The following is a 26,584-nucleotide window of genomic DNA, read 5'->3' as shown; positions in this document are numbered from 1 at the left end:
TTTTTACAAAGTCTGAGAAACAAAAATTCCAAATGAGAAAGTAAATATTGAATTTTTTAGGGCAACTTGATTTTATAATTACAGGAGGTTGAGAAGTCGGGGGGCTTTCAGAAAGCTTTCTTTGATGCACCTGCCATTTCAGCGTACCGTGCACCTTATCGGCAAAAGCCAACAGTCTTCAAGACCATGCCAAAAAGGCATTTAAAAAACAATATATATATACAAAAAAACTCAAAACTTACTACTAAGTTGATGTGTCACAAGCTTTGCTGGTTTACTTTTATTTTGGGGTGACCCGTGTCGAAAACCTTCCACCTGGAATCAATTCCAAGATCGTGGAATGTTGTGAAAAATTAAACAAAAAGTAAAGTTATAAAATAAGAGCTATAAGGGCTGGTTTCCCCCCCCCAACGTGGTTTACATTCCAAGTCACCTGAGTTTTATAAGTTCGAGAGAAGTACCTGAAATCTAGGCCTTAGGACGGGCGCTGTGCAATCGGTGTGGTCATTGACGTTATCTGCATTGTATGTTTAAATCACTTAGTATCCGAGAGGTCTGCAAAGCAACGTAGACAGGGAGCCTCTTTACCAAACTGATACTGAGATGTCCAAAAACATCTAGATCAATCGTAAACATAATCCTGATGTACAGTATTCTCCATAGGACACGACACAGCAGGACATTTTGTGATATTTCAGGATACTACAGAGCTTATTGTTACTGTAAAGGTTTGTGCACACGAAATAGAATTTACCTGTTCCAACTCTGAAATGCATAGTCCACACTGAAATAATTTAACGATACGCGTGGGTTTTTGTCACTAGAAATATTAAAGGGGAACGTAAAAGCTCAGTTCTGGTCCAAGATAAACAATGGCGGATATGATAACTTGCAGTAAAGCATTTTTTTTTTTTAAATCAGGATTTACCAATCGACATGCAGAGGTTTGTAATGCAGATTCAAGTTAGCTTGCTGGAAAACAGAGGCCTGCTCTGCTGAAAATTAGGTTACGACATGGTTATGGGGAGAAGGAGATGAGGAGGACAGCTGATCTTCAGGCATCTGCTCCACCATTAGCTGCTGGTCTTGGGATGATGCGTGGCCATTGGTCTCGCAGTTGTCTACTGTGCTGGTGGCATTGCCGGAGAGAGACGAGGAGGAGACCTGAGATGAGAGGTGCTCAACAGTCACACTGCTCACAGGCGAGTTTTGAACAGTGTTTGGAAGGTTCTTGAGAGTCAGATCTGAAGCCGGTAACAAGGGCCCTAGCAGTTTCACAGGACAGAAAGCTGATCCCGTGGGGATAAAATTAACTTTGTTTTTGTCGGGGCATGAAAAGAGAGCAGTAGAGGCTGGCTGGCGTGTCCTGGAGAAAACAGGAGAGCAAAAGTTTTACAAGTTTCCCCAACATTTGAAGACAATATGTTACATCTACAGGAAAGCAAGAACAATCCTTCTAGCTGTAATGTAAATGAATGACTGTGAATCTATTAAATGGCAAACATCTTCCATATTCACAGGAGTGGGAAGATTACGCAACGCATATGTTTATTTTAACCTTCAACCACAACCTTTGTTACTTACTGCAAAATCTCACGTATACAACTCAAAAGTCTTCCCCATTTTAAAAGGTATTAAAATTCAATGCATATTTCAAATTAGTTTAAACACAACAACCCTAGCAACGAACAAAGGCACACGAGAATCTTTATATTCTGACTTTAGGAACTCTGCCAACCAGTCATTTTTACTTAAGGCCGTTATCGGAACACTTTTAAAGTAAGATCACAGCAATCTCCCATCATGTGTTCCTTGCATTCCTGCCAGAGTATTTGATCGCTATATGGATATCCAGGTTTAGACATCTACAACTATAAAACAGTTCTATTCTTCAGAAGTTTATGATCTTAAATCTACAAAATCAGCTTCCGGCACAGAACTACGTGCGAAGGGGCAGAAACAGAAAACGAAGCTTCATGTGAGCAATACGTGTATTTGGATGCTTATATTAATGCGCTTCCAATAATCGGTCTGTGTGAATATTGGAGGTTGTCTCCCTCCCTACCGATCTATTAAAACATGAGTGATACGGGTCATCGCAGATGGCCGCAGCTCCAAATATCTATTGCCTCCTACAAAGTGTTGGATTGTTTACCATGATGGGGGGGGGGACGTATAAATAAGCAAAGCTCTTGCAGACACTGTACACAAGCCTCTTAGCCTTATTTTTGCTTCTGCATTTGATGGTAGATATCATGGAATTATTAAACATTAATATTTTATGGCAAAATGTGTTGGTGTAACACTTCTCATTCTTCAAAATACTTTTCACTAAAAAAATAAAAATAAAAAAAAAAAATAAAAAATCCAGTGCACTGGGAATTATTTATTTTTTTTTTACACCTCCTCCAATGTAAATCACGTTTAGGACTCTAGATACCACTTCCTTGGTGGTTTTCTTGTTTAATTTATCAATCACAGCACGCAGGTATCAGACATTATGCGTGTCATTCTGAGGCAATGCGTCGGCTTTGGCCGCGGTCACTGACCATCTGGGATTTCTACACATCTTTACTGTAAAGGCTGAACACAGAGGAGAGACATCGCTGCTTAGCGGCCACCAGCTGACAAAAAAGGGTTACTTACGACATTTCCTCAAAGACCTTGACTCGCTCACATCCCTCTGGGGGCTCTCGTTTGAACATGTAGCTGTTGTTTGGTTTGGGAGAAGAGGCATACTTGGGCAGCGGTGAACTACTCCCACTGTCTGAAAATTTAAAGCAGCCATATTACTAGAGATTGAAAGCCAAGGATGGAAAAAGTCTGCTTTCCATATAAGCAGAACTGCATACTGAGAACTACAAATAACCCCTCGTCGTGTATTCAGCAAAGAGGAACGATCGGCTTAGATTCAGTAAAGCAAAGCAGAAGCAAAAACGAGCAAAGCATACGGATATAAAATAGATGCAGAAGCAGTGCATGTGTGCGCGGAAATCACAAATCATTTCATATACTACAGCCTGCCCTATCAGTTTAAGAGTATCCAATTTTAAATAATTGATTTTGCTGGAGGACCTTACCAGATACTTATGACATACCGTCATTCTCAGAGCCTTCAGTGAGATTAAACCCCCATCGAAAGTACTTTTTTTGCTTTGTAAACGAGTAGTTTTTTTATTTAATTGTTATTTATAAAAAAATAACAAAATACTACCAGCAAGATATGGTTTGATTTACTGTGACTTTAAAAATCGATACTTATTCATGTATATATGGCCTTGTGTTTTGTGTTTTCAAAAGCAACAGATCAAATTAAAAGGAAAGTCAGATTACGGTCTGCGGCTCGCTGGGCAGAGCCAAAGTGCTGAGTGGCAATATGATGCGATAGAACGCCCCATCCGGTTTCTTGTGATCTCCTGATTTTCACCGGCGGACAGAAGTGTTACTGGTTCTCCAGTGCTTCCAGTATCTTATATCTCTGGTGTGTCCTCATTCTCCTTTTGCTTTGACCTTCGCCTATTCACAAGTTTCCTCAGACGGTGAGTGCCATGGGTTGACTTTATCGGACTCCGTTACAGAGTCTCAGCAACCCCAATCCTCAAAGTGAGGTAGAAGTGCGGTGCCGTTATGCTGGGAGGTTAGTTAGCCCTAAATATTCCTGAAGAGCAACATGCATGCAACTTCAACAAATAGACTGCGCACATAAAAAATTCTTGCACACTATAAAGCCAAATTACACGGTACTATACTTTTAAGATCGCATTTTAACCTCGGAGAATCTGAAATCTGTTGCAAGAGAAGTTGCTTGTTCTGAAATAGATTTCTCCTTTCTGCCGTTTCCAAAGGCTGTTAGAACAGATCCCACCGAAACTGGACCAACTTACTGGGAGGAAAAAAAACCTACAAATCCTTAGAAGATGATTTTTTTATAGTACCAAACCCACTTTAATGCAGACTTATGGTAACCATAAGTAGAGACTCAAGAACAACCATCTAGAAGGGGGGCTGCCCGGCATTCACAGGGACGTTTAATGAAATATTACAGGATGTTGGTGAAAAGTAAAAAGTTACTAAAGCGTGCAAACTCTTCAAGGGCACATTCAGCGTGCATTGGGACAAACGGCAATACACTGGTCCAAAAGGCCAAGTACATTCTGATCTCTAAAGCGTAGGTGATCCAGTATGTGAAAAAGGCTTGGGATCCGGTATGTGAAAAAGGCTTGGGATCCGGTATGTGCGTATATATGTGACAGTCAAGGTGTGTAACAGCTGTGCTTTCTATTTCAGGCATCTTGACAGGGAAAAGGTAATGTTCCTGGTTTTAGAAGCTACTTGATTTATCTCAGATATTAAATCCAGTACATCAACTAAATCGGCAATAGAATAGAATTTATGTATGTGGTGAAATTCTGGTGCAAGCGTGGGGTGGTGCTCGCTCACTCGGCGTTATGGCGACGGATCCCCTTTCACCAGAATTATAAACTATACAGAACGGCCCTGCGCGGGTTCACGTGCATCATTAAACACAGTTAGTAGACATGCAACTTACGTGAACTACTGCAGGGAGTCAGAGTTAGTACATTTTAAGTATGTTTTCACATCTAACATAAAAGCCTCATTTAATTTATGTAAAAAGAAGAACTTCAGGGACAAAGTGCAGCTAAACAGGGTGCGCCTCGCGTGTCAGGAAATTAAAAAAAAAAAAAGAAAAAAACCAATCAGAACATACAAGATGATTGAGTTTCTCTTCACGGACGTTGTAACTACACCGCCATGAAGAGGAAGCGAGAAACATTGTGGCAGAAAGGTTGCCAGCAGTCACAAGACTTAAATCCCACAGGGTGACCATACCGGCCAATTTGTTTTATTTCAGTATGCGTATTCATTTCCCGTGTTTCTGACCCGCACATGTATATATCTAGGATGTATAACTGGTAATTTATACATCACAAATACTGTAGTGCAGTACTTTACATGTCAGCAACATGTAAAATGAGTCGGCCCCTGGGGCCCCTCATGAGGTTAATCGTGCCCCCCCATGAGTAAGTTACTGATGTAAACAGGTCCTGAAAGCTACTTTTGTTATGTCCCCCCCGCCCGAAAAAAGTACCGGCTTTGACTAACACAGCTATATTGGCTTTTCTTATGATTCATCATAAATTACACTACTAATAGCACACCATAAAATGCTACTTTCATTAATCCTACTTTCATTTCAGTAACTGTAGTGGGGAAGCTTCTCCTTGCAAACTTACCCTAGTATGTTTTCAACTAATTTATGGAAGATGTTTGTAAGAAAGTCACAATGGTAGGAAATGATGCAGATGGTAACAATAAAAAGAAACATTATATACACATGGTTTGTTTCCATAGACGCCAAGCACGTTGTAGAAATGAAAGGGAGCGGTGTCGGTCTCTGCAGGCTCACCTTTGTCACGGTCGTAGAGCAAGTCATCTGCCGAGCATGGACTACCTTCCTGCGACCCATGCGGACAAGAGGGAGATGCGCATGGAGAGTGATTGCTGCTGCAGCTACTGCTCCTTTCCTGGACAGAAGGCGTCTGCGTGTCAATGCTGCGCGTGCTACTGCTGCGATAGGCGGAAGGTAACGGTGCTCTACGTCCATCGGGAATTTCTATTGGCTGCAGTATGGGAGCAAATATAAAGCTAAGCTTAGGGAAGCTAATCACATTATTAGATGCACCAAAACAAATGCCAGGTTAACAAAAAAAGGGTGATAAAACCCTTTATCAGATCTATAAGTGAAAGAAGACAAAATAAACCAGGAATAATTAAACCAAAGAGAAACGAAGGGGATTATATAAATGATAAAGATCTAGCTGATCACGCTTAAATAATTCTGTTCTGTTTTTACAGGGAAAGGGAAATACGAGGGACCCGTGTTAGCAAGGAGTAATAGGGTGACATGTGAACAGGTGTGTTTAAAGAGGAAGAGGTTCTACTTTAACTCAAAGCAGAAAGACACAAATCCATGGGGCCCTATGGAGATACACCCAAGGTTATTAAAAGAGCTCCGGAGTGTCCTGGCAAAACCACTGCCAACCTTATATAACCAGTAGCTATTGGTAGTAGTAGTTCCAGAAGATTGGAAGTTGACAGCTGTAAAAATGGTGGCAGGGAAGACTCTGCCAACTACAGACCAGTAAATCTTATATAAGTAGCTAGCAAATGTAATGAAAACCATGCTAAAAGGATTACCATTGTAAAATATCAAAGCAAATGGTTTGCATGATCAAAAATCCCAAGGCAGATTATGGCATTGGGTTACCTGTTCTGTCGGTGACAACGGGAGAGAGAGATCTAGGAGTAACTATTTCTGCTCTCTTGTGGACATGTCTGACTAATTAGTCAGAGAATTAATACAGCTCCAGCTTCTGGATGGAAAAATGGCCAACACCAGACCTTGAGTGGGCTGAAGGACATCGCCATATTTTATTTACAAGTAAACTCTAAAGTTTATGCAACCAAAGTGCTTGACTTGAAGCTTCTAGTCAAGTCTGTCAGTACTTGGAGAGAAGCGAAAACAAACATACCTTTACTCCATCTTCCTTTTCATTGGTATCCCTAATGAAGACTTTTTCAAGTTCTGGACTTATTCCTTCAACATTACATGGAGCTCTGGAACCTATGGATTTTGGCAGAGGCATACTTGCAGTGGGCATGGGGACAGATCTAGACGCTGAAGTCTGCAACACATACAAAAGAGATGGCGTTACATTTCTTGTGCATTTCTTCTAGAAGGAAGAAAGTAAGGAAAGTTGAACATTCAAAACATTCAACTTTATGCATTTGGCAAATTTACCATATAAAGAGTTACCATTCAAATAAAATTAGTTTTTTTAAACTTCAAAGGAATTTTACATTAACTTTAGTATTTTAAGTGGGTGAGAAAAAAAATAAATAAAAAAAGCGTAATAGCCTAGATGTCCCACCCTCTCTAAATAAAGATTTTCACTAAATAATGAATGAAATCTGGGCACAACTTGAAAGGCCATCAGTGCTAGAGGAGGAATTACAGACAAGGTGGTTTTCTGGTATTATTCTGTAGTAATAAAAAAAAAAGCCATCAATCTAAGAACCCCACGCATCAGAAATTCCACATAACATGTAGAATAATTACGTGCAGGTATTCTCAAATCATGAATCATATGTGCCTCAATTTGTTTGTCTAGCCATGTTTGGCTGTGTTGAGTGGAAACGAAACTAGAGACTCATAACACTGGCATAGAGATGCCGAGGAGCTCCTCGCTTCCAACAATGGATCTGAGCATTTAGAACTTAACAGAACGTTATCTACAGGATAAAAGGCTGCACCCCCAGAGACCATCACTGATTGGTCATCTCGTGTTGCCACTCAGCACTTAGGCTCCGCCCAGGGAACGGCAGAATGTAAAGCAAGATTTAGGATTATCAAAATACAGCATCAAGGGAAAGAAATCCATAAAACAGCCAGACGGAATCCCATTAATCTGTCATTATAGAGCGATAGTCTGTATTCACTAAGGCTCATACGTTTGGTTGTATTAAAACATTTTGTAGCCCTTATAAGTGGACTAAACCATTGTGCCACAAGCTCCAGCTTAATCATACTTGATGTAATCCAAATTATAGCATAGGTAAGAAGCAACTTAATGCCAAGCATAGTACCATGTTAAAAAAAAAAAAAATCAATGACATTAAAATACAGGGACTCAATTACTGAGATCTATTCTTCTATTCAAGGGCAGGCCTGGACTTGCCCGTTTTGTACTTTGAGTAACTGCTTTAACAACTAGAGAACCAACCAGTCTGCTAAATCCCATCTGCCTTGGGGCGTGGAAATTGCACGCTTTTCACGCGTTTTTGCCCCTGCATTTGCTTGGTATAAAACCACTACCCGCTCCAGTCATGTGATTCCTGGTTTTAAACCAGCTGACGGTAAAAGATTGCATGTTGGGCTGGTTTTGTGCTTTCTTAGACTTGGTGGAAAAGCTTTATGTGAATCTAAAAATACTTTTCACTGCAATTCAATTACTGTGAGAAATTTCCCTTGAAAATCTTCCAAATATCCAGTGCAAGACGCATGAAGAACTTCAGTTCACTGCAAAGGTCTATGTCCACGTTTCACCATTCCAGCGTTCACTCGCCTGCTGAATATCTAGTAGTAGATACCCTGGTCAGAATATTTTATGATGCCCCTTGGGACCCACTGGTATTTTCTCCGATTGAAGAACTAGTCACATCACATGACAGGGTACTGATCTTTTCTCTTTAAATGCGTTATTGAAAAGTGGCGACATTATAAACCTTGCAGTCAATACAGTCGATTGTACAATAATACATATTTCTGCAAATTCGTAACTAGAGATATAAGTTGTATCCTGCTAATGACACTATTATTCAATGCTCCATGTATATACATAAAAGAATAGAAGAAAAAAAAAACACTTTACACACCTAATATTCAGTTTATTCACTAAAGTGGTGGTGGTTTTAAACTCTCTCACTCCACTCAGTATACAGCATGAGGTTTCTCAAGCCAGAAGGGCAATGTGAAAGAAGCATCGCCAACTACACAGGGCCAGCCGATCTTATCCTGCAGCAGAAGCTCACCTCTTAACATATTGTGGATTGAAGGAGTTGAAATCACAACTTGCACCTTAGTAAATAGATACAGTTCATGATACAAGACAATATGATAATAGAAACAGACAAACTAAGGTCAACTGTAAAGATGCTACAGGGAACAAGTCTACTGCAACAATAAAAAACTAAACAGAAATATCAAGACTGCTTCATAAACCACATTTAACAACTTACTGCTAACTTATGTAAAACTATAAAAAGCCATATTTGTACGTTTCTAGGTCACAGGAACGTGTGCAGACTATGCTCTAAGAGTGGATCCCATAACAATAAGAATGAGCTCATGGTGCGGTGTTACCTGAGCATGATTGATATGGTTTCCTTGGAGAGGCAACTGGCCGTCTTTCTCTTTGATGTGTCGACTGCTGTTCTTGGTACGCTGAAGCTGCTGTCTCAGCTTGGCAATCTAATGAAATAATTTTTAGAAGATTAAGCAAAAATTGGAGGATTTAAATAGGTACATACAGTATAATCAATAGGAAATGGCTACATTTAAGAATGTAAGACTGGAGCAGTTCTATGGCAAAGTGCTACATGTGGAGAAAAAAATCTAATGGTATTAATAATAATATTAATAAGCCTTTGGTGTTAGTTATAAAGAGCAATTCTGGTGCAAACAGCCAACTCAGCAGAAACATTCCAATGGTTGCTGTGGTCATGAGACCACTTTTGAAAATATGCATTCAAATTTCTCTTTTTAAAGCCCTCAAGAACCTCTGTGCTTCCACACCCAACATTTCACAGTTCAGTCAGGCCATAAAATATTTGTCTCGAGAAGGAGACTGTTGCGTTATTTTCCTCCTACACCTGGCTGCCTCTACTAAAAGCAGGAAGTATACTTAAGTACACTTCCTGCAAGTGTTAACGTCATGGCAAATCTCAGCACGCTAAGGGAAAATAATCCCTCGCATTTAAACCAAATATCACTACAATTATAGCAATTGATAAACAAAACCTGCAAACGATATGCAGATACCATAGATATGTTACCAAGCTAAAGGTCACATTTAAAGGCGCCGCGGCTGGATAACCGTTCTGCTTAGGTCCGTATACCGAGTCCTACTATAAAAGTAAGAACTTGCTAAAAGATGTACCCTCGTCCCTTTCTTGTATAAACGTCTTTCCTTAGTCAAAGGAAAAAAACTACACAAAATATTCCTCCACTACCTCTACTAGCTTTGCATGTCAACATTTCAAGCTTATCAGTAGCAAGTTTCTTGTAGCTACATTCAGGAGGTGCTGGGAAGCAGGACTCTTGAACATAACAGATCTTGAGCAATGAGGATGATGACTAGGTTACCAAGAGTGGGTGTACAGTTACTAGTGAGAATTGTAAATCAACGGGGGTGTACAACATTTCTGTGACACGTAGTAATTTGCAACCTGCGTCTTTATTCACACTGAACATTTTGCCCGTTCTCAGTGACATATTTAGGTTTGGAAGAATTTTAATAGAGATTAACCTGAAATAACATTAAAATGCAGAGCTTAGTGAGAAAATTATTCATATCTCTAGGCTGTATGGTTGAAGGGTCCTGTAAATGCCCTACACATACAATAGATAGTGCTGTGCTTGTGGTAGCTGCTGATAAAGCACTTCCCAGAGCAAGAGGACCTTTTATCTTAATGGTACTATGGGACTGCCCTGTGCAACCACAAGAACTGACATCAACCTTTCCCGCTTGGAGAAAAGAAGATGCTTTTATACTGTATCATTGTCTAGGAAGATCTATACTAGCACCGAAGAGTCAGCCCCAATGAACTTCTCCCGTAAGAAGGACTTTTTAACTATGCATTTTGCAGGGCCAGTAAACATCATTAACACTTGTATTTAATATTTATAATCAAAAGCAATGGGCGGTAAGAGAAAATCTTAAAGTTGATATACCTCTTTAAGCTGATCGGCGCTACCCCAAGATGCAGAGCGCTGATGGCTGCTTTTCTTCTCTGTGCCTTCCTCTCCCCAGCAGCTAGGCGTCTAAGTGAAAAGAAAAGTTTAAAAGGTTACCTGTCACAGTTAGCTAAAGCGCACTGAATCACCACCAATCCATCCGAAGTAAATGTAATGCTTTAATATGCTCCGTCAATGGTTTAGGAACAGTTTTTGGTTTGGGTTTCAGAAAAGTAATGATTGGAACAGTATTTGTTCCCAAAAGCTCTTGCCATCTGGCACGTCTGATCTCCCAAACTGGTCCCATTAAGCATGGAGCTAGATCACCCAACACAGGGAGGGCAGAGTACACTGCCCCAAAAAGACACGTATGTAAACTTAGTGCTTGTTTAGTTTCTAGCTTGGTCTCTTGGATAGATTTAACGAAGACAGGGGAATAACCAGAAGATATTGAGCCCTATGTACTGGGATACCACGCATGATAGAACTCCAGGAAGACAGGGAGGCAAGCAAAGAGAAAGGATGAGGTGTTATGAGAGGAAAGTGTGTCATCAGCAAAGGGATTATACTGTATTCCAAAAGAAGAGATTAGTTATTTGAGGAACCTGCACCTGCTGCTCCAGAACTGAGCCCGAGGCACACCTAAAGAGCCGTGAGTGGAAGAAGGTCCTGACCCATTTAAACAAAGGAATAAATACTAAACAGCCAAAATTAATTATGTGGACACGCTTCCTAATTGAGGTTATGTGTTTGAAACACACCCATTGCTAAGAGCAGTATAGAATCAAGCATGCAGGCAGCCATCTCCAAATGCAAACGTTCAGCTTATACTGAAGAGCTAAGTAACTTTAACCAAGGCTGTGCCATAGCTTCACTATCTGGAAGATTGATAGGTCGATCTGGGTTTTTCTGGAGGCTGGAAGAAGGCTACGTACCAGAACGCATAGTGTGTACTGTAAAGGTTTGGTTAATTGAGTGAAATGGTCTGGAGGGTAATGTTAACATTACAACATACAGAAGACATTTTAGAAAATAATTTGCTTGTAACTTTGTGGCATGAGTTCGGTGAGGGCTCTTTCCGGTTTCATCAAGCTCGACTCTGCACCAGTTCTCAAAGCAAGGTCCATAAAGACAAGGTTGGATGAGTTTGGTGTGGAAGAACTTTACTGGGTCCACATAGAGCCCTGACCTCAACCCCATGAAACACCATTGGGATGATCTGCAAAGGAGATTGCGAGCCAGACCTTCTCAAAGCTGCTCTGATCAGAACAGAATTTGGCTGAACACATGACCTACCATTTGATACTGTATGCATTTGTTATTGTCCGCCTGTCTAGGACATTTTACATTCAACCCTCCAGTGAATCACAATTCAAATCGATGCAGTGTTGCACTTTTGCAATATGAAAAATGAGGCGACATTATTTCTGTTACTTTATTTGTGGTTTCATGCAGCTTGCTAACATCCTGTTATGTCAAAATGGTCTGTGCGTCCTGTATTTGACTTGTGTAAAGCTCAAGGCTTCTGATCTCAGCATGGTCAGACACTATTCTATCTCTCCGACTTCCTTTGCTGGTTGTTCAGAACAATGGATCCTTCAGGGTGTCAATTTAAATTATTTAAGAAGCCTGCATGCCAGAGCCAATTTAAACCGCGTAAGGAGTTGTATATTTCACAAAAGCAGCTTTACTTTTTATGTTGAGTAACCAAGTCCCCCTTCTAATACAAAATGTTATTGAAAAAGCGAGGCAACAGGACAATTACGTACTAGTTAAAAGTACTGCTGCCAATACATCTTTACACTTAACTAAATTAGCTTAAGTTTCTGATTGCGGTTTTTGTTTTCAAATAAGCATTATTGTAGAGATTTTATTAATCTCATAGAAGCAGAGATCATCGGGGGTCCAAGGGTGGGCAAGCTTACCTAATCAACTTCAAATCCTGTAGGGCTCTACCTTTTCCCCCTCCCACCCATATAATATATACATTGACCATTTAAGAGCCAGATGTAAGCATAATATATAATATATATTATATATATCTCAATTTCAGTAGAGAGAACTGTAAAATATTTTGGGAGAAGTTGCTGATCTGCTCTTTATAAGCTTTGCATTTGTTTACTCCCGTACACTTGGAAGACCTGTAACGCCAAAATGTATAACAATTTATGTTTAAAAGCTATCAATTATACAAATACCTGGGGAACCAAAGGTCAACGTGCAGTACAGGAGACAAGAGCCATAAAAATCCAAAAACGGAAAGACAGCGCTTTTAAGGTTGAGGCATCAGTAAAGACTAAGGGGTCAATAGATTTACTAACCATCAGAAATTAAGAACCAATTTAATACATTAGATGTAAAAAAAAATGGTGCCTTTAATACCTAGATCCAAAAATCACAACATTTTACAGGCTAGAGAGACACATATGGCTTATTATGTGCTATCTGCTCCAATCCTGCCCATGCACAGAGCTAATGCAGTCTCCCTACCTGGTCCTTGGTTATCAGCCATTTTTTTTCCCCCAGTCACCCTGCAAAGGGTGACCAGATTTTGACCAGCATGACAAAAGTAATAACACTCAACATGCATAGCTTGGAAGACAGAAGTGCAAAAGTGACCTATCCTTCAAAAGGACAAGAAACCGCATCGGTTGATTTGGAAAATGTTTATATTATCCCACCAGGTGTTACTTCTACACTTAGGGTTCCTCCGATGTGAAGGAAACTCCTCCATAACTTAGTTCCCGTCACACCGCGTTCATTAAGAATGTGGGACTGGCTGGCAAAGAAAATACCTTCTATACAATTGTCAGCCCTGACATTCCCGATCTTGAATGACAATCAATACTTAATCCCAGAAGTTAGTCTCCCTGTGGGCTTCTAAAAGCAAAAATAAGGTACTAGACAGAGGCGCGTTAAGATATTTTGCCCAAGTCCAAGAAAAATACGTTGCCAGGCTCAATAATTACACATTTTCACAAGCTAGGCATGTAATCGCTACGGAATCCCTGTTCCTTAAACGTAAATATGTATCATAAAATTAGACAGCCTGACTATGGCAATTCCCCTGGTAAAAGGTGCAATTACTGAATGTTATTTGCTGGCGCTTTCCCTGGGTCTGCCTGAAGGATTATGCTCAAACGGCAAATGGACTTGCAAAGAAGTATTGATTAAACCGCTTTGGCATTGGATGCCATATTGATTGACTAAGATTTTTCTGCATGATGTTCAGCGAGTTGGAGGGGCTGTGGTGAAAACTGCTACCCTGCTTCACATACGGCGATTCAGAGCTAAATAATGAAAAATATATTTGTTCCTCCACCCCCCTCAGCTATTTGCCTTGCAGGAGACGTGCTTCACCGAATGCATCTCCTGTTCAGCCGTGCACATATGCGGATGCCTACTGCCAGCCAACTCCAGCGCTGGCCCACGAGACGTCTACAGGGTTAACAGAGACCCCCTGTGTGTATGTCCAGACAGCACTCCCATTTATTTCAGGCAGGAATCACAGGAGGGTGATGGAGAGGGGGCTATGTCTTGGGGATGTCTTTAGCAGGTCAAGGATTTGTTTTTTATATTCTTTTTTCCCCAGGTGAAGAATACATATTAAAGTACTTCCCAAGCACTTTAATAGACATTCATCGTTGGCAAGGCAGTTTAGTGCAGCAGAGAAGAGGGGCAGGAGAAGTGAGCAGGTTCTTCTACCTTCCAATTTTAGCTATTCTCCTACCCTGAGGCTAATCGAGCAAGCAGGACAATCAGACTAGGGGCACAGTGAGGATTCACCAAATGAAACACAAAATTACAGACGCAAAACAAATCTCCTAGTGAAGAGCCACATCTCCAACATAAATGATGTTGCAGAAAAAACATTTTGGACAATCTGTAGGGAACTAGGAACCAACGATTCATTATATTGTATCGAAGTTCCATCAAGTTCAGGCAGTGTATAGTTCTATATAATTGGACCAAACAACTACTCCACTCTTGATGAGAAATCAAAATGTGAATTTTATCAAGGCTATTTTCTTAGTTGTGTCCAAATGCCTAGATTTAATCAATTTACCTACAAAGTTCTCTCTTGTCTAGTATTGATTCAAGGCTTAAGAACAAACCTGTAGTTTCACCTTTAAATAAAAACTTTGACAAGAAGTTCTAAATTCCTAAATCGTTAAGTTCCTTAGGTGGAATGTAGGCGTCTGCCTGTAATTGTTAAAAAAAAAGATTAAATGGAGTCTACAATGTGTGATATTTTAGTCAGACCACTCTTAATCCACAGACAGGTCTCAATTTTCGGTGTTGTTCACCAAAGTCTGTACTCGTAATACAGGTAACATTATGATTCAAATCTATTTTCTTTTTAAATTAGTTTCAGGACTAAACTATTTATATTATTTGGTATTTAGGATTCTCTTTTATTCTCCGAACAACCCACGATTAAGCATACAAGGTCACAATTGCAAAGTAATCAGAAAAGGTAGAGGGGACTTGAAAAGTATAATGTATTAAAACCACATTAAAAAGAAACTCCCATCAGTTAAACTGTATGATAAAGAAACAAAATATGTCCAGCTGTGTAAATACTGACTGCTTCTGTGGAGATATTTTGGCTCAACACAAAGAAATAAACCAAAAAAATAAATAAAAAAATTGTTTCTGTGCTGCAGCCGAGCTACTACGAATACCGGCTTACAGCATTTATACAACTTAGACTGTTTGTTTTCTGGAAGCACAAATGACATCACTTGAGACTTAAGTCGCTAAGAAAGATTTAATTGATTCCTGTGATAATACATTTGTGTGACAATGATGAGCTCATTCTTGTTTAATTGCCTTCACCAAAACTACTGAGCAAAGATATAGATTGTAGATGATGGCACGTGGTAAAGTAGAAACAGTGTTTGAAAGCTTGGGAGAGAAATAGGGATCTCATATTGAAACGAAATACATTTAGTATAAAAGGGAAATATCTTTCAAGAAATGGAGACAGTATTATAAGAGGTCTTACACTTAAACCTCAGACTAGGTTCTTGACTAACATAAGAAAAGGGATTGTAGACGAGTACAATAGACTTAATAGACTTAATAAGCTTAATACAGTGATGAGGTTTAGGCATAATGTTCTCCCGAATGTGAGACAACAGATCGAGAAATGCCTGCATCAGAGTTTTGTACTGTATTACGGAAGGAAAAGCCATCAACCACGATTCTCAAGGAGAAAGACTTCCAAGTCCACTTGTCCAACCGGAGGAGGTGTTTACCGGCAATAGATGCATGTGCTCCCCTGTACATCTGGTATCAATTTATTTATATTTGTAATTCCTACATAGTAGACTTTTAAAGCACCTTTAAAAGGACGTTAAAGGGACAAATTAAATTTACACACGATGAGCTTTCCAACTTGGCTACCGCAATGAAGTCTCCCCTGAAGAGCTAAGATGTTTCAGAGGACAAGTGGGACTAATCACGAGCAGCTCCAAGGCAATTAAACATTTAATTACGACATGAGATCGTCATAATTCTGCAACCATTCAGAAAATAGACTTATGACATGAATACGGTTTTACCCACACATATCAGATGCTGGAGGTCGCATCACCATAGTTGCATGGATTATTAGCCGATTTGCAATCAATGTGCTTCATTGTTGCATTTGTTTCCATTCCTAGCCCCCAAAAGATTGAATTTGCTGCAAATAACTAATTTACATGTATCTTTCTAAATCCCAACAACACGTCAATGTGATGCATACACCAAGAGGAGAACAAATAAAACAAGGTGCAAGAGTCACACATGATAAAATATCAACAGACTGGGCCATCAACAAAACAGGATCTTACTCCAAACAAGAAGTTTCTGTTACATCTGCCAAAGTTTAACAAATGAGCTGAAAAATAAGTTACCTGTGTAGACTTATCATTCATGCATGATGTGTGGTGCACGTGAGGATCCCGGGGCCAGTGTCCAGTCAGGTATTGTCCAGTTATGGTATCCAACGAAGAAGTCCGTCTTATTGTATGGGATGATCTCAGGTGTTGTGAATTTGATCTCTCAGCTGGCAAATCAACAGGACAGGAAGGTTTATAAATATGCATCATCAGAGATCCAGTATATTTCCACAACCAAATGAATACAAGATGTGAGGTTTTACTATCCACCGGAGAGGGCTTCCTTTATTACGCATTCCATGTTCGTACCCTAAAATGTCAGGCAATGTTTGCACAGAGACCCTTCTATTGCGGTGCTAATCAAGTCAATATAAAAAATGAAGTGTCAATCAATATACCGTATATTCCGGCGTATAAGACGACTTTTTAACCCCAAAAAATCTTCTGAAAAGTGGGGGGTCGTCTTATACGCCGGGTACTTACCAAGCCGGAGGTTCCCACGAAGCCACCAATCTCTCTAATCACTACGCGCCGGCTATTGATGCCGAGCGCAAGGATGCCTTCATGTCCCGGCGCCCGGCATCAATTGCCGGCGCGTAGTGATGAGGGAGCAGGGAAGCCCGAGGTCTGGCACTTGAGACCTCGGCTTCCCTGCTCTCTAATCACTACGCGCCGGCTATTGATGCCGGGCGCCGGGACATGACGTCATCCCTGCGCTCGGCATCAATAGCCGGCGCCTAGTGATTAGAGAGCAGGGAAGCTGAGGTCTCAAGTGCCAGACCTCGGGCTCCCACAACTGGATGGAAGAAAGAAGACAGAAGATAAGGTAAGAGATGGGGAGAAAGGGACAAAGGGGGGAGAAATATATATATATATACTGGTGTGTGTATATATATATATATATACTGGTGTGTGTATATATGTATATGTATATATATACTGGTGTGTATATATGTATATGTATATGTATATATATATATATATATATATATATATATATATATATATATATATATATATATATATATATATATACACACACATATACATGTGTGTGGTGAGGGCAGTGTATAAATGTGTATGTATGGACAGGCATATGTGTAGATATATATATATAGATATATATATTATATATGTGTGTGTGTGTGTGTAAGGGCAGTGCATGTCAGCAAATCAACCAGCAAATCACCGGTAAGGTACATCGCTTGCCGTGATTGGCTGGTTGTTGTACGCTGGGTAGAGGGGTAGTCTTATACGGCGAGTATAGTCCAAACTCTATATTTGGACTGTAAAAGTTGGGGGTCGTCTTATACGCCCAGTCGTCTTATACGCCGGAATATACGGTATATATTCGTCACATACACATCTCTGCGTGATCATATAGCTCATCACGTTCCCTCGCTAGGAGGTCTTGCAGTACAATGTCTAGGGCTCCTACTGCTTTCCAGAAACTAGGTTTTGATTTTTTTTTTTTTAAACACATTGGAAGTTCACCAAGACTTGGCTTCCTCTCTTCAACTATCAAAAACCAATCACAATGTCCTAAAAGCAACAGTTTGTCCTTAAGCCATCCGCATTAAAACCAGACGTTTACTTACGGATCCTGTTTGAGAAAACACTTAGCCGCCCTTTGCTTTAGCGTGTAGGCATTTTGCCCGTGTACACAAAGCCCTTGTTAAAAGCACGTTTGGCAATATTCTACCGCCATGTTTGATATTGCATGGGGCATTTTCCTAAATGGGGAGGGGGTACATGTTCTACACTGAACAGAATTAGAAGCATCTCCAACACGTTACAACAAGACTCTGAAAACGGCACTAAAACAGATACTCACGTTTTCCACCAACTTAAAATGAATCAGTAACCTGAAATATGCTGTTGGTATTCGAAGAACACCGCCCTGCATTTAGGGATCAAGAACACTATTTGAATCTGATTAAAATGATTAATTAACCTATAAATTCTTGTACTGTTTTATAACATATTAAACTATCTTCACTAGGGTGGCAGATTTTTTCTTTAGGATCACGCGAAGCAAACACTTTTCTTCACTATGTCACTATTTTAGTGAAATCTGAAAAGCATAACTTGGTTCCTCAACAGGCTCCTACCTTTTAAAGAGGTAGTTTCAGGAGTGCTGGGTGTCTGCACATGGTCATGCCCACATTAACCGGAGCCCAGTCTCCCAATGATTTGCCCCTTTGCACCCGGTGGCACTAGACATGATGGGGTAAGCAAAAGTGATTTAGCAGCCATGCAAAACCTTCCTTAATGAAGCTTCTGCAGGGCCCAAGGGGGTCAACTATTGAAAAATTAAAAATGGATTCAATGTATTTTGGTTGCTATTAAAAAACAGATGTTTTCTGTATATAGCTGTGGGCTCTTTGTAGATAAGGTAGACACTGTGCGAGAACGAAGACAATCCAACGCATCTTAATAGTTCTACTCGCCAAAACCAAGTTCACTTAGAGTTTGGCTGGAGCAAGGATGTTCCTGCAGAGTAAAGAGCGGAGGAGAAGCGTGACATGATATTGATGTGTATGTTAGCATACCAGAAAAGGGTGTTTTTTTAACTAGATCTTCCCCTTGCATGACTAAGTATCTCTGGTGCTGGATGTTCACATGCAACAAAAATTACTTATGGACCCGCCTGTAAGAAATCAACAGAGAAGAAGGGTGTATGTATAATGTGTTCACGTCACCATCGGAGTACCCCAACATCTCAAATCCACTCCATGTTCTCCCATGAGCTAACCTCGGAACACAAGGACATTCCTTTATTGAGAAGCTGGCAGGAGAGCCGTGGCTTTAACACCTTGAGTTTACTATGCATTATAAAGGACTGTCCCTCGGTGAGAGGACATTGCAACTCTCCCACAACTCTGTGCATGCACATACAGCGGTAACTGACGTTTGAATGTCTATGCCAGCAGAAATATGCCTTTGATGAGAGTATGCTAGATAAGCGGAACAGCCTTCCAGTAGGAGTGGTAGAAGTGAATGCTGTGAAAGATTTTGGATGGCAGAAAATAAATTAAGAATAGATAAAAAAGACTAACATCACCATGGCAAATGGACAAACCTAACAGAAATCTACATAAAATGTTTCTACAGGTCAAAATCTTAGATCCAAATCCGGTGACATGGAGATAAAACTACCAAGAGCGAAGAACGCTTCTGTGTTAGCTAAACAGATGGTAGTGCTGTTACTGGCGTCATGGTGTTTATTAGAGAAGTCACGTTGCTCTGTATTCAGGCTTTGGAGGGGGCTGCAGCTGCCCATCCTGATGTGTACAACAGTCTCTGTAGACATACGAGCTGCTCACATCTTAAAGGGAACCGCCAGCCATCATATGCACTAATTTCATGGTGTCCCCTTGAAAATGTTTGAATTCTGCAGAATCCCCCCCTTACGCATTTGGTCACCACCTCCCCCTCGTGTTTGCCCATTAGACCACCACATCTCCTGCATTAAAATAGCTGTGGGATGCTGCATGTATTTGCAAGGGGCACTGCAGCTGTCATCTACACTGCGGTTTATTTAAGATTTTCCAGTGTCCCCCTTTGCAATTGTAGAACCTCTCCATATGTATTGGCTTCCCCAACACGGCTAGTTGGCTTGCAGGAGACATGTTCAGCTGATGTCAATTGCATCATTTTTCCTGCTTCAATCAACGATGGTCAAACAGGACCATGGAAGAGTGTGTTAAGCTTCAGCTTCTCCTGAAGAAAAGTGCCTCTCTTTCCTCCCATGTACCTTTTCCTGAACCACCACAAGCCCCCTGCAAACCACCATCCTGACACAAGCACTACCCGACCCGTCTGTTCATTTTGTTTATATCTTCTCTCTTGCATCCAAAAACCACTTCTCTCTAATTACTACTACAAGAGAGTTAGCTACGACTCCTTCTTTTGTTTCAATTATCCATAAAATTATTTTAGATTGTAAGCTCACAAGTGAGGCCTTCAAAAGCCCACCATTCTTGCCAGGAACTTTCTAAAAGAGCCATAAGGCTAGATGGCAGCTCACAGGCAGGGTTCTCAGCTTCTGATGTGTCTGTATGTAATGATGTATATTAGTTATGTACGTGTTAAGGGCTCCATTTAAATTGTACAGCCCTGCGTAATATGCAAGGAGGATACATATAAAAGTACTTAAAGTACCTTAATATGATTTCTTTTTATGAAGCTGCATGGGTTACTGGATTTTGTTTTTTTTATAAAATAATTTCAAAAAATGGCGCAGCAACTCGTATAGAAAAACACGCTTCCTAACAATCTGATGTATAGAGACATATCCATACATATTGTTTAATGACCCAGCAAATATTGGGCCACGCAGAGAGCGCACAGTCTGCAGCATTTCACAGGAATGCCTTTCAAGCCGACGATACGAAACCACAAACGCTATTACTTGCAGAGGAGAAACATTTAAGGACGTATAACGTTCCGATCCAAACACAGCATATATTCCGTTACCGGCAGATCTGTTACAAAGCTACTGGCAGAAGCCGCAGAAAATGAAAAAGGCCATATGGAAAAGCACTCCCTTCCAGAGATCTTTAGTAAATAACGTAGGCTTCGAAAGAAAGTAGATAAAGATAAGTTAAAGTATACTGGAGATAGGAGGTTTGGAACGAGACAATCACACCAGATGCTATGGATAGCGAGTAAAGGAAAATATCATCTGTTTACAGAAGCTATGAGAGAGGACTTATTTTTACCAACACAGAGTACTATAAATAGTCAGCCTTAATCGCAGAATTTTACAACAGAATAAGGGCTGGTGAGAAATTTAAGCTACATTAATAAGTTTAATGTCCTCTCTCCCTCTCAGATCACTGACTGGGGGTCAATCACGTGTCCCACCACAGCCCGGACTCACACGACAACGTGGCCACCAACATTTGGCGAGACAGACAGTGTTTGGGATTAGACACGGGGACATAAAAGGGTGTCTGCGTACGTGTGTCACGTCATCGTTCCCATCTGTTTAAACGGAGACCGTGGTTTTAATCCAACGTTCAAATCCGTCTCATTTATGACAAAAGAAAAATATATTGGGGGCATCACTGAATATCAAGAACACGCTGGCTTTAAAAGATCACGCTTACGAACACAGACATCTAATTTGTATTTTATGATAGGAGATACCTTTGTGTTTGGGTTAAATGCACATTATTTTACAGCATATATTCAGCAGCTGCTCCGGATTGCCGCATTTTCAGTTTAGGACAGTGCTGGCAAATACAACTTTAAAGCATATGGTAGATTAAGTTTTCATGGAACTTGTTCAGCTCCATCGTCAGACCATGGAGGAGTTGGGCAGCTACAAAAAGGGTATTTTAATACCCATTCTTCATTAGTAGGGCTGAGGGGGAAAGGAAACCGTCCCGTTAAGATGTAAAATCCCATGTGGTTTGTGAGACAGCTCTTTCATTTGCAAACTGAAACCCACTCGCTTATATAGTTTGAACTGAATTTACACCTGCTACGGCTTACACTTTGTTATGTTTTCTCCATACTTTGGGGTATTCAAAAAACAAAAAAAATGACATGGAAGTACCGCTCGGTCTTTCTACAATGAAAAACTGGTGAGATGCGTTCAAAGACTTAACATTGTGTTATACCGGGCCATATCCCTGTGCCCTGCAGAGTGTTTCCTATACGAAGTACTCTGAAGAGTGGCTTTGTCCACCACCCACCCTTCTATGACCTTAACTAAATCAGCCGCACTACCTACCATCCACCCTCCCCTATTTACAGCGAACACCTAATCTAATTTCACAATTTGAAATAATCCATGACTGTTGCACTTTCCTAAAACACACAAATATGGCAGCACCCAGTACCCAACACTCACACGTTTAATGCATACAATGGCCGATAGGTCCCCCTGTAAAGGGATGGGAGGGGGGGGGTTGCACCATTTACCAAGTTCGCCACGATTGGGGTCCGTCTACACCCCATGTGTGGAAAGTGCCCCCTTTCCTGCATCAAGCGTTATTTAGAGGGCTCCCTGGGACAAGAGTTTTAACAGGACTTGGTACTTTGTATGCTCTGCTCTGGGGAGGATGATAATGTATCGATGGACAGATCTGACGGAAGTCTCCAACTTACTGAACGCGAACACATTAGCTGTATGATCGTGTGCTCTTGGGCCTACCATTCTACGGCCACAGAACCAAAATTACCATCATAAACATACTTAAAGAGATGAAAGCCGTCATAATGCATGCTTTAGTATCACAACGCGGACTTTCCCAGCGATAAACGTAGCAACTCCTCTATGGAAAGTCACAGGAGACAACGATGAGAGTCAAAGCTTTCCAACTACAATAAAACGTGAATAATCAGAATAAATACAACTAATTCAGGCTGCTGGCTGCAAGACGCAGCTTATCTGCGAGCACATTGAAGAGAACGTGTTTTGCTCGGGGAAGCGGGTGTGACGGCTCAGACTCGCACGTCGATTACAATCAGCAGAACTCCCAACGCGAGTAAATCCTGGCAAAGTTAACCCCTATCGTCCCAGAGAGGCCTCCGCCGCATGGCCCTTTTGGGTTTCAATCCAATGAACGTATTCTACGGCGTGGCCCGGTACACGAGCGTTTGACTGCCAAAACAATGGCTCGCGAGCTATAATAAAAAGGAGGATTGACAAATTTTATTTACAATAAATAAGTTACGTTTTAAATGTTTAGTGATTCGGCACAAGTGGAGCATGGGTACGAAACCCGAAATATATTCAATTTCACTTATACAAAAACCTGCCACTTCTATAAAAAAATAAATCATAGGAAAGGTATTAACCCATTCAGTGCCCAAGGGTGTACAATAATGTGTTCACATTTTATACCCCTCCGGCTCACAAATTTCCAGTTTTACGGCAATAAAAAATATGAAACTCATGAGTAACACTAAGGGCTTCCTCCCCTGCAAACCGTCAAATAAAAAAAAAACATTTCTTATATCCGGAATGGGCCGGTTAGACTAGAAAGTTCGGTCAGGCAGTAAAGATGCGGCTCAGCAGAACACAGCGCATGATTACTTGGCACACAAAGGGTTAGCGTCTGCTGTGTTCTTTACAGGCGATGCCAAGTTAATGCCATTTAGGATTTAGCCAACGCATTTAATAGGCCACATCACCTCTTCTGGTTTCCATATCAACGAATCAAACACGAAAAGTTATGCGAGCACACATACACAAATGCTAAATGTGTGTGGATAGATATAGATATATATATATATCCACACACACACTAGTGTGAGTATATGTGTGTCCGCACACACGTGTACATTTTATATATATATATATATATATATATATATATATATATATATATATATATATATATGTATGTATGTACACACATACATATATATATGTACACATACAAGTAATATGTAACACTAAATTCCACCTTCACTACGCATCTTGTGCATCTCATGCAACCAGAGTAACCACTTAGCCAGCTCTGGATCTACCTGGCAGCCGCTCGAGTCCACTCTTGATCTTTGTTTACCTTAAACCACAACTTATTTGATATTCTCGAGCCTTCATTCCAACCACAAGCACGCTAAGAACCTACGAGGCCAACTAGCTTCCTTTATTTATTTCCACCACCGTCGCTGTTGGTAACTCCATACCCAACCTGAGGGGCAGGCAGCTCAAATCACCGTTCGAAGAACTAATACAAGCCTGAAGAGCACTAAAGCCGACTTCTTCATCACACAGCAGAATAGAGCGCGCTCAATACCCTCATTCACGGGTCCGGCCAAATCCACAGCTGCTTTCTCATGCAAGCAAGGCCAAGCTGGCAAAACAAAACGCAGCGTTAATGCGGAATGCTGAAACTCCAGAAACCTTCATCACTTCTCAACTGACAACCCTGCGACTAAACCGAACAGCAGGGTTAAGCAGGTGGACAACTCTCAGTAGCCAAGGCCGCCCATACTTTTTTACTGCTGCCATGTAATGTTCTGTGCTACTGCTCCCCGGGTTCCCCGCTTCCTGACTCCCAGAAGTTATCAGCTTCTTAAAACGTTCTCTTGCTCTGGAACCCTAAACTGGACTCCAGAACAATACATGAACCCGCCTGGAGCTGCATGCAGGGCCATTGGTGAAGCTCTTCCTGTCTCCTGCAGGCCCATCTGGTGCCCCTTTGGCTCTGCTTCCCCCCCCCCACAGCCACCCCCGTGCAGGGGTTTGGGGGAAGGGTGGTAAGACTCCCCCAGCAGCAGTAAGTGTTTTTTTTCTGGGGGGGGGGGTTCTCTCTCTCTCACCTCTGCTCCCGGGGGACCCGGCGCTCCTCCTGTCCGGGGAGGTGCTTCTCCTCCTGCGGAGCCTGGCCCCGGGCGCCTCGGAACCGGGGGCATGCTGAGGGAGGAGGGGGGACGGTGGGGTGCCGTTGGAGGGGCTGTGGGGGCCAGGCTCGGTGTTACTCCCCACAGAGGCGGACGGGGAGCGGCTGGGGCTGTGCAGGAGCTGGTAGGGCACAGTGGCCCGGATAGGCTGTAGGAGGCGGCTGGCCCCTGATCCACCTGAGCCCGGGGGCCCGTTTGGGGGGGAGCTGGAGCCACGCTTCACTCGAGGGTGAGTGGAAGACATGACAGCGCTGGGACATATACACAGGAGCCGCACACGCTTTCTCCCCGCACAGCCCCCTTCACAGGGGACGGTTTGTATTCATCCGTTGGACACGCCGGTCGCTGTCACTCGGCAGCCGGTGACGCAGCTCCTCTTCTGGCCCCCGAATGGCCGGTGACAGTCACAGAGCAGGAAAGAGGCGTGGCCGGGAAGCTGCGTGTCTGTGTGTCAACACCAATGGGCAGAGGTGAGGAATCCTGACGTTAAAGTATGCACCAATGAGAAGGCGGGGTGTCACATGCATGTAGGGGAGTAGGGGCGGAACCGTAACGTTGATTTGCTGAATGACGTCAGCAGTATAAGCTGAAGGCTTTGCCGTGCTGTTAGGGCGCAGATCTGTTCGCATGTGTGCAGCAGCCCGTGCATTATCTGCTAAGCGGCATCTAATCATTAGAATTCAAACTATTAACCCAGCACTGGACTCACATACTATAGCTCTATAAATAATTGTACATTTTAATTGCACACTTAATCAAATGATAGTGTACCCCAATTATCATATTTACCTGTAAGAGGCCAAAAATGTACGCTGCGCTCCTTATAATACATAAATTCAAAGGGTCTGGCAAAACTTAGACAAGTCGATACATTAGGGCTATGGGAACTTTATCGAAAGGCACAAGCAGGCAATAGGGGAAAAAGCATATTAGAATGCAGTTAGAGGTGCGCAGATGCATGCTCAGTCATCCACTTTAACAATGTGCTTCTTCAGGATTAAGCAAGCAATTATTTTTTTATTAACATAGGCAAGCTATAGAGCTCTAGATGATGTCAGCGACTCATAGTGGTCAGCACCCCTTGGCGTTATAAGGATACTTCAGCCATCATATGCACTTTTATGTGCATGATACCCAAGAGAGTCTTTTAAATTTACCCGGCGTACCATAAAGTACTTAAATCATATCTCCTAACTTTTTAAATGGCCAAAGAGGGCCGGCTTGGTTTTAGGGGGTGTTTAGGTCTGTGGCTAGGGGGCAATCCTTTCCCAATACTTTTTATGTGACTTTGAGACCTCTAAATTGTTATTTATGTTATTGTAATGCTTTTAGAAGAAGAATAATATGTTTCATTTACGTAATTTGATTTATAAAAATATTTCTATACACATTGTAACTTGTAGGGCTCCAGGACACTGTGATACATTCATACCCACTAAAAATGTAAGATGATAGCAAAGAGGGACATCACGGAGGAAAGATGGACAGAGGGATTCAGGGCCTAAAGAGAGACACTTGGGAGGTATGCTTTAATATGCATTCTTCTTTAGTCTGAGACTTTAAACTGTCCCTTTAAGCCACTGACCCTGGTACTCATTGCATAACAACAAAGTTGGCTGGACAACTAAGACTTGGAAAATAATCTTCTTGCAAGTCCAGACAGTCAACATGTTTCATGCTTGAGTCTCGAGTAAACAGATGAAAATTTGATGATTGGTCTCTTAAGAACTCGTGGAAACTTGATCACAAGTTTGCTCCACATGTGTGGCGCTAATAGGTAGAAATAATTTCT

The 26,584-nt window shown here is 41.4% G+C and overlaps 1 protein-coding gene across 1 annotated transcript; it reads right to left on the bottom strand.

Annotated features, from left to right (window-relative positions):
• On the bottom strand, positions 1-25,208 carry GLCCI1 (glucocorticoid induced 1). The gene is made up of 8 exons (XM_053466629.1): positions 24,712-25,208; positions 16,441-16,592; positions 10,535-10,624; positions 8,945-9,052; positions 6,555-6,707; positions 5,429-5,642; positions 2,647-2,767; positions 1-1,366 (listed from the first exon to the last, which is right to left on the bottom strand). The coding sequence occupies exons 1-8, from the start codon at positions 25,034-25,036 to the stop codon at positions 1,003-1,005; spliced, it is 1,527 nt and encodes a 508-aa protein (XP_053322604.1). The 5' UTR covers positions 25,037-25,208; the 3' UTR covers positions 1-1,002.
• Positions 25,209-26,584: the final 1,376 nt, after the last annotated feature.

This window comes from Spea bombifrons, chromosome 5 (assembly GCF_027358695.1).
Source record: "Spea bombifrons isolate aSpeBom1 chromosome 5, aSpeBom1.2.pri, whole genome shotgun sequence".
Lineage (NCBI taxonomy): Eukaryota > Metazoa > Chordata > Amphibia > Anura > Pelobatidae > Spea > Spea bombifrons.
This window is presented reverse-complemented; position numbering and strand designations above follow the sequence as displayed.

What these genes read in the sequence shown, in the direction of transcription:
- GLCCI1 (XM_053466629.1), bottom strand. Translation starts at nt 25,036, where the DNA reads ATGTCTTCCACTCACCCTCGAGTGAAGCGTGGCTCCAGCTCCCCCCCA. An exon ending in GCGCCGATCAGCTTAAAGAG is followed by an intron (nt 9,053 to 10,534) that starts GTATATCAACTT and finishes TTATTTCATTAG; the next exon opens with ATTGCCAAGCTGAGACAGCA. An exon ending in AAAAGGAAGATGGAGTAAAG is followed by an intron (nt 5,643 to 6,554) that starts GTATGTTTGTTT and finishes CCCATACTGCAG; the next exon opens with CCAATAGAAATTCCCGATGG.